At 49.2% G+C, this 8831-nt stretch overlaps 1 protein-coding gene across 1 annotated transcript; it reads right to left on the bottom strand.

The window, feature by feature from the left end:
- Nucleotides 1-12: 12 nt before the first annotated feature.
- LOC122389995 (probable dimethyladenosine transferase) lies at nucleotides 13-7013 on the bottom strand. Its single transcript, XM_043382553.1, has 8 exons — nucleotides 6931-7013; nucleotides 4879-4891; nucleotides 4071-4240; nucleotides 2456-2642; nucleotides 1824-2127; nucleotides 1260-1481; nucleotides 822-928; nucleotides 13-619 (listed from the first exon to the last, which is right to left on the bottom strand). The coding sequence occupies exons 3-8, from the start codon at nucleotides 4126-4128 to the stop codon at nucleotides 577-579; spliced, it is 921 nt and encodes a 306-aa protein (XP_043238488.1). The 5' UTR covers nucleotides 4129-4240; nucleotides 4879-4891; nucleotides 6931-7013; the 3' UTR covers nucleotides 13-576.
- Nucleotides 7014-8831: the final 1818 nt, after the last annotated feature.

Below are 8831 nucleotides of genomic sequence, written 5' to 3'. Positions count from 1 at the left end.
AAAAATGACGCATTCTAAACACCTCAGTCTATTTTCAACCAACAACAAAGTAATTCATCACCGGCCATCAACGTTGCCGCGGCAGTCAGTGTTTCACCGCACTTGCTGCACACTCGGCAAGTTATGGAGCCGATAATTATCGGCTCCAGAGGGATCGGAGGTTGCATTGTAATGCATCCTCCCATCCCACTTTTCGCACATAGAAGCGTGCATCGATATTCATTCACCTTTTGTACAACACACAACAGTAATATTTCCAGTCACCATCAGCATATTCACAAAACGTTACCCACCTGCACTATTGTTATACGTCGTATCAACATATCAAACAAGTCACTTATCTTCATTAGGCTCTTCATCTCAATAGCACATTGGCGTCCAGCCTGAAGGCAGTATCTGGTATGGACGGCCACCCACGTCCCACACGGCACCCAAGAGATAAGGGTGACACCTCGGCCCTTCAGGGCCGGATACCTGCATATCGCTGGTCACTGTAGCAGGAAGGGTGCTAACGCCTCCACTCCCCAGTTCATCAGGAGCGACATAGATTCCATCGTGCAGTTCCAGCTCCAACCATCACGTAAAGTGGAATCCCTCGGCGTTAAACGCCTGTAGCAGACTGAAACGGGGTGCAGAAAACGTCAGCGAGCCCGCACAAGATGACAAGAAAAATACGTCAGGGAGCAAAAAGAAACACACGCATCATGTCTAGGATAACTGACAAAACATCGCACAAACACGATTCATTCACAGTGTGAATTTGCTCTCAGGTCAAAAGCGTTAGTGGGTCTACTCGTGTTCCACTTCAGAGCGCGTCTCACCCGAGGAAGTCGTCCATGTCCATGTGCCGAGCCCGCTTCTCCATGAAGCCGCCGTTGGTGAGGATCTGCTCCACAGCCTGCTTGACGTCGAATCCCTCTGGGACCGGCTGCCGGACGACCAGTACACAACCGGTTAGAGGCTAGAGCAGCAGTAAAGAAACGCAGAAACACAGAAACTGGACGAGGGGCATAAGCTTAACAACTATTAAATTTGGGTGCACACAAAACTACAGACTGCGATAATAACCAACGACAGTATATAACGTCAGCTCATGAGCTATGCCAGTTTCAACAAAACCTCTTTGAATAAACTCCGGTGGCTTACGAAATCATCCAAATCAATGCACTCGGTAAGAAACCTATCAGAGAAAGAGGGGTGCCTGCACTACGAAGTACGGTGCTCATCGGCGTGGAAAGCTGTTACAGCATGTCACCGACCTTGTTGTTGACGGAGCACCATGTGGTATAGTTTTTCTCCAGCATCTGGGTGACGGTGGCCAGTCGGAACGCAGCGCCCACCGTCTTGTGTTTTCGCACAAACACCACTCGCACCAGGCCGTCCCACTCCTTGAAGTTGATGGGCGGCGGCGGATTGCGCGGCTCCAGCCGAATCACACTCGACTCCACCTTGGGAGGCGGACGGAAGTTGTTCTTGCCAATCTGTTGGAGTTAGGACGGGGTTAGTGAGAAGAAACGGGACGGGTAAGAGCCGACAAGATGAGTGAACATTCGGGAATTTATCGGCCTAATATTAACAACAATAAACGAACTTTATACGTTTCCACGAAACTAATAAAAACCGAGACTTTCTTAAAAGTTTTCACCGTAACAAATACAATCGGACCATGCAATACACGAGGAAAATCTAAAAATATAACTTCTTTCGAGCCGAACGCATCATGCGACCTTAATAATCCCACCACAGTCGTCTCGAGTCTCACAGCAGTGCACACCAGCACCCACCGAATACGAGAATACTCGTATATACACCAAACACCTCACCTTCATGATGTGGTCGACCCTGGCCAGCAGCTGAGTGTTGACCGAGAGGCGACAGTAGAGCTTGTCCCCGGGCGGCGCCACCAGCCGCTGCGCAAACTCCCGCTGGAACATCAGAATGGCGCAGCGGAAGAACGGCCGGTGCAGCAACAGCTTGAACACGAACGGAGACGAGATCTGGTACGGCAGGTTAGCCACGCACACGTCGAAGAACGGCAGCTCGCTCTTGAGCACGTCTCCGACGATGATCTGCAGCTTCTGCTGGAGGGGTGTGCCTTGGACACGCTTCTGAAGCTCGGCCACCATCCTGAGGACATAGGGTGTGGATTGTGAGCGTTTGAGCTCCTTTAAGAGCTGTGAACTGAAGCACACAGAATAGACACACAGCACAGAATGAAATGCAGAGTTGCCACATATGTATTTGCAATTACAGTCAAATGCTCGGGCTATTCAGTATCCATCTTAAGGAAAACTATCTGCTATTGCAAGGTCGGGCTCAAAGTACTGAATACTTACTACTCACTCACCCCTAAAAATACAGGTTCCTCTAGATCAAGCTCCCTTCAGTATTCAAGCTTTTAAGAGAGGCTTCTAAACAAAAAGCAAGTACCAGGATGGCAATGCTCAGCAGTTACCTTGGATCCACTTCACATGCAATGACCTTCTTCACTTTTTCCAGCAGTTTGACAGTCATATTTCCAGTTCCAGGACCCACTTCCAGCACAACATCTGTTGACCTCAGGGCTGCCTTATCAACCATACTTTGGATGATCAACGGGTTCTTCAAAATATGCTGACCTAGGTCCGTGTTGAACATCAAACCTGAAACAAAATTGCAACATAAGTTAGGTACTTGTAAAATTGATGTGCTTGCAAGATTGCCTTGTTATAGGTTTTCGCCCTTTTCAAAAATTTCCATTAACTATCATGACAGCTAGCGAGCACCCAGACTGGAAAACATCCATCCATACACACACCCGGTACACTACGTCGGACGCCCGTGAGACCCTCTTTTGCATGATTTGCGCCGAAAATTGGGTGCCTATTAGTGCCAAAAATCAAGGCACGTTTATATAAAGCACATGTGCACATCTACCGATCAAGGCTATATCTACCAGACAGAGTGTTCCGGGGCCTTTGACGCTCTCCCATGTTTGAGCGTCCGAACAAGTTTTTAATTTCCACGGAAACCCAATACCTCAATACGCCTGGCGCACTGTAGCGTCGTGCCGTGAAACAAGGCTGGAGCAGGAAGTTCCGGGGCCACAAAAATCGGCGGAGCGGTGTGTTCGAGGCTGGCGGAAGCCAGCGAGGGCCGGGGAGAGGAACTGCACGTGCTCCGGCACATCAGCTTCTTTTCGGCACACGACGCAGAGCACCGCGGGGCACCGCTTGCCTGGGCACTGCTGGCACGTCGCGGAGTGGAGACAGCCGATTCGGTGCACGTACTGGAGCGAGCAACCCCAGTGGCCCGCCCTCATCTGGTGCACCGTAACGGCGTCCTCTCGGTCCTCTCCGGGGATAGGGAGCGGCGGCGTGCTCCCGAGGAGTGGCGAGTGGCTTGAATAGTGACTTGGACCAGTTGTCCCGCCCTGGTCAGCGAGCAGGCGTTTGAGGGCAGGGCAGCCGCTTGTTTCGCCAGGTCGTCCGCGTACTCATTCCCCTGGATACCGCAGTGGGCAGGAACCCACTGCAGTCTTACTTAATGATGCTTGGCGATATTCAACAAGGTCTTTCATGCCTATCTCTATGCCAAGGGTTGTGAGGTCTCTGGGTGGGGACGTCTCGTCCCAATACCTCTCCAGAGCCGCCAGCAGGGCGCAGGGAGTATCTACTGCTAGACTGACCAGCGTGCCGACCAAATTCAGAGACCATCTTTCACCCAAGAATTATGCGGCCGCATAATGCGCCAAAAAAATCAGCCGCTGCCATACGCTGAATTTGGCGCATAAGTTATGCCAGACATGCACTGATATTTTTGGCGCAATTCCGCCACTATCCCGGACATACCCGGCATAACATGTATTTTTTCCAGTCTGGGTGAGCACTATGCGGATAAACGTACAAACTACTAATATTTTCCTTTTAAATTCATAATGGATTTAGTAATACGATAAGCAATCAAACAAAATTAACGATTATTAATTTCGACATTTGTCTCAACGTATTGCAGCTCAAGCTGTCACAGACCGAGACTGTAGTGATAGGGGTAGGCAGGTACCTACCTACCTATACCCACTTGACACTTACCTTGTTGCTGTACTTCTTTGTGAACTCGTGACTTCTTCTCTCCTTTTACTTTAGGCATGACTGCAGATGTCTGCTTCCAATGGGACCAGACAGAAGATAACAGATATTTTTAGAAGAAATCCAAAAAGCGGAACGCCTCTCGCTGTGCCACCCCCTTTCGTGTAATGCATGTAACAAGGCCCTATATACCAGGTAGGGTCGTCCGGCGATTCTACCTTTTCGTGACGTCAGCTCGTGACGTCATTTGGAGTCAAGTCTCGAAGCCCCGTTCAATCCCCATATAAATGAGCGATTTTCGAAGCACTGTAGAATGAAGTCTGCACAAGATATATCAAACCTAAGTATCTTATCTGAAAGAGCAGACAATTTTCTACAAGTTATCTATTACGTGTTTTTCGCTAAATCTTTTGCTTTTTTCACAAAAGCGTAAAATGTCCCCCCATGTCTCCGCAGCCTCCCTGCCGCCGGCCGCCGCGCGGTCGCGGTAGTGTAGTGGTTAGCGTGCCCGCGCAGTATTCCAAAGGTCCCGAGTTCGAATCTATGCGGTGCGGAACTTTAATTGCAATTCCAAGCTGAATATACGCACATCCATAATAAATTATTATTCGTATAGCTAAACTGTCACCAAGCTATCCATATAAATTGACTTCACCCAAAATATCGGCAAGATTCTATTAAAATATAAATTCAAATATGGCGGCTTGGACTGCCGCGTGCGTTAGGCTCCGCCCATAGCTCCGCCCACATGCGTGACGTCATTCGTGTTAGTGGACACGCAGAGAGATAGGGGACGACATGGGCCTGGCATGTAATGCACGTACAGTGGATCTAGTAAGGATCTCCAGACGTTACTAGATGGCGTTGAGCCTCAGTCGAGTCCATGTCAAATTCAAGGGGAGGTCAGTACCGAGCTGGGTCCGATGGGGAGGAGGGCGGGGGGGGGGGAGCGGTTCGCGAGGTCACGGTGCGGGTGACCTGTCAAACAGCCCCGGCGCAGCTGGGCGCTGCCGCAGGCAATTGACACACTCCAGTGTTGTTCCATATCGAGGTGGTGGGCCGGCCGGCCGGTTAGCTTGGCTGCTTGGAAGGAAAGGATAATGAGGCATGTGTTTGCTGTGGCCGGCTCATCTACTGGCAACTATGATGAACCCAAAGTAATGCAAATATGATGTTGGTAATGCAGCTGGCAATGGTATGCTAGCGAATACTCCGAGCGCCCGGTAGCTAAGGATTAACATTATTTAGGTATGTCTCCTGAAATTTTCATTGAATATAATTCAAGCACTAGAAATATCGTACCGTTCGCCAGTTTTTTGACCGGCTGGCGTTTCTTGCGTAGAGCGCCCTTGGGCAAATACTTATCACGCAGGTGATTTATTTTTTGCTGGTAAGATTGAAGGACAAATCAAGTCGCTGAGAGAAGATGAGGAAAAGCGGACGAATGCCATATTTTTGTGCATGAAGTCCCGATTAAAAAAAGCTTAAAGTTATTATACGTGTAAGCTAAAAAAACTAAGATCAGTTATCAAAAATATTTGACCCGAAATTGGCCTCTGTTTTCTCTGACCATGATTGCGTGTAAGACACAGGTCCAACCGGGTTCAACCCGACCCAACATGGTTTGGCTCCCCCTTTTTTAATATAAATTTGGCCCGAACCTTTTGAATGAAAGGAATCACAAGGAAAGAGTCCCCGCTAAGCTGAGCTTGTTGCGCTGACCCTGCCCTCCACCCTCCGATCAAGCAAATCCTGGTCTATGGCAGAACTATGTAGTCCAAATTTTAACGTGCGCACGTAGCCTCGCACGGCCGGTCCCCTCACTGACTTCGCCTAGCAGTGGCCTGCCACCAACCACAACCATACCCGTCAGGAGCTCAAAAACGTCAAGCACACGTCGCGTTTCGAACCCGGACTTTTGCAACCGGGACGTGCGCTCTCACCACACGGAATCCAACGCCCTAACGACCGAGCTACCGGGACGGACATTTACCTAGGGGTTTCGCCTCGTGACATTGACAGACGTCAGACACTTTGGCCGAACTTTAGCCGTAGCACTGAGTAAGCTGCGCAGGCCGACAGGTGCTCGTAGCGTTGAGGTTGGGTAACCTGTGAGCTGAACGCGATGTCGTGAGTTCGAGCCCCACTTTCGGGTCTGGTTTTATCTGGACACGAACCAAAACCTTTCCTTCTACTGCAACACAGACAAGCACGATGATATCTTTCGCCAACATCTTTCCCCAATATCTTTTCAAAAAAAGTCAAAATTATCGCTTATAAATGTTTAGCTAAGTTTCATTTTTAAATTTTTTGGTCATTTTTTGGAGCCATTTCAACTCTTTCTTTTCGGATTCTTTTCGACCTGATAAAACCCACCAAAACTGAACGTGCCAAATGAAAAAATACCGAACTCAAATAACAGTTTAGAAAAGCCTAAGACATCATGCAACTATCGACTGAATAGTTGCATGCTATTAATACGTCCTAGATTTCAATTATCATTGTTCAAGATTTTGGCTGGAACTGGCGCTGCCTCTCGCTTGTCCGTTTGTTTGAGATAATGATTCCCTTCAGTCGCATTCTTGCTGGTTCCACATGAACAGGACACCACCATACCGAAGTGAACGCACCCACAACCATCATCCCCTGGCCCCTCCCCTCAGCCTCGGCGCAGTGGCGGGCGGCCCTGGGCGGCCCACTCCCGGCGCTACGCACGCACCATGCGCCGTGATACCGCGTCACTCCCCCTCCCTCCTTCCCCCACAATGACCGGTGACCTCACTTCCCTCGGGATTTGGACTCGCCCTACCCCGACCGTAGCGCCACGTGGTGGCTCTGGAGATCTTAAATAGACCCACTGTACGTGGTCGCGCGCGGACAGTGGACCGTAGTAAAACAAAATCCCTATTCTATATACTATCTGCTGTCTGCTTGTGGGCTCGCTTGTTTCTATGGCAACTTGCAAAAGTGTGATCATTCTGCCTGTCTCATGAGGCAATTTTTTCAGAAAGTTGCTTTTTCGTTTTTCTCTAATTTTCTTTTATCAAAACATTTATGATGAAACATCGAACAACTTTTTTAATCATTGAAGGTAACTGCTTCCTGCAGATCGCTAATAGCTAGAACACCCTTCAATTGTCACTTTTGCGCAAATAATTAGCAAAAAACAAAAGGGCTCTCTCTATCGCCTGGATAAAAATAGGCCCCGCCCATCCCAATCAGCTGCTGCATGACGAGTTGATGACGACAACCACTGCTTACCAGCAACCAATCTAGGGATAGCGTACGTGACAGTAATGGTGCAGCGGTTGCAAAATATTACATTGTTATTCAAACGGTTTTTTGCTTTTAGGGCCTTGTTGTTTTTAACCCATCTGTGTTAGATTGTATTGAGATATGTGATAAGTTGAGGTGTTGATGAAGGCAGGTATTTTTTAAAATATTTTTTTTTCTGACAATTTTTGCCCTTGTGGCTTGTTCTACTTAATAGCTGAACCCGGGACCACCTGAAGTCTAAACCTTATTTTATATAACATGTCAATGCTGAATGCTGATGCTGTGTGAAATGTGAAATTTAGACAATGGTAATAGGAATAATGAATAGCAATTTCACCAACAACTTGTTAATCTCCAGGAAGTGCAATTAAAATTAAAATCACTGTCTGCCACACTGCTCCGATCCTGGTCATGCAACCAACGTTCATGGGTGGTGTTTCGCGCTGCGTGTGTCAGAGCATTGGGTTTCCATGGCAGTGTCAACAAACTTCACTGTGACGCTAAGCTATGACAGCATCTCAGAACGCTAGCACGCTGCGGTACCAGCACCAGCAGCATGCTAGCAGTATTTGAACTCAAACCTCTGTTCTTGGTACGGTTTTTCAGAACCTCTCACTCTGTTCCAAACGTGATTCATCATAAACTAAGAGATCACATGCAACGTCATTTGAGTAATGCTATGGTATGCCGTAGCTACCAGTGCACACAGTGTCTGGATGGTGAAACAGGGCCATTATTAATCACATTTGCTTTGCTTTGTTTCAGCAGAAACCTGTCTGCACATGGGAGGAGCGCAACAAAAGCCCATCAAGTTCATGCATGGCAGTGGATCTCAACCGGAGAAAACCAGAAAGAACATGGATGCTTGTAGATTGCAGTTGTACACTGCTGTTGTCACCTGATGTGCGTGGCTGGCATTGCTCCTGGCAAGAACCACCTGCAAGTGATGAGATGGTGCCTCAGTCGTTGAGTGTGCTGCAGTGTGAGAGGCGCCCTGATCTCTACTTTGTGATGGGTTTCCATTGGAGGTTCAACTGAGAAGTGAGAACTGACTGTGACCATGCTCGAGCATGCCAGTGGAGCTTTACATGCTTAGGGCAGCTTTTGAACAGATGCTGACCATGGCATGTCCCATCCAGTTATCACGTGCACAGAATGGTGGGGGGATGCAACTCTGGGCTCTTGAGTCAGCCCTACTGCATTGGGGGTACAGATGGCCGCTTACGTTTGGTGTGTCCTGGGGGCTGTTCACGGGCCCTGTGTGCGGTCGAACCGCACACAGCCTCCAAGCTCCGCCCACTGCGTCCCTACGTCAGCCTTCCGTCACCGCACACAGCGATCGCTGTGGCCGGTCGGGACTGGCCACAGCGGACCGTCCACCGCACGCAGCCGTGACGTCAGCACCGCCTACCCATCCCCTACCCCCACGCCTGCTGGACGCACCGCACACACCGCACGCAGCAGTGTGCGGTGCCCGTGAACACCCCT

Source organism: Amphibalanus amphitrite, unplaced genomic scaffold (genome assembly GCF_019059575.1).
Source record: "Amphibalanus amphitrite isolate SeventyFive unplaced genomic scaffold, NRLGWU_Aamphi_draft 000378F_arrow, whole genome shotgun sequence".
NCBI lineage: Eukaryota > Metazoa > Arthropoda > Thecostraca > Balanomorpha > Balanidae > Amphibalanus > Amphibalanus amphitrite.
Note: the sequence above shows the minus strand (reverse complement) of the source record. Positions and strands in the feature narration are given on the sequence as shown.

What these genes read in the sequence shown, in the direction of transcription:
- LOC122389995 (XM_043382553.1), bottom strand. Translation starts at nt 4,128, where the DNA reads ATGCCTAAAGTAAAAGGAGAGAAGAAGTCACGAGTTCACAAAGAAGTA. An exon ending in CAAAGAAGTACAGCAACAAG is followed by an intron (nt 2,643 to 4,070) that starts GTAAGTGTCAAG and finishes ATTTTGTTTCAG; the next exon opens with GTTTGATGTTCAACACGGAC. An exon ending in GGTGCTCCGTCAACAACAAG is followed by an intron (nt 929 to 1,259) that starts GTCGGTGACATG and finishes GTCGTCCGGCAG; the next exon opens with CCGGTCCCAGAGGGATTCGA.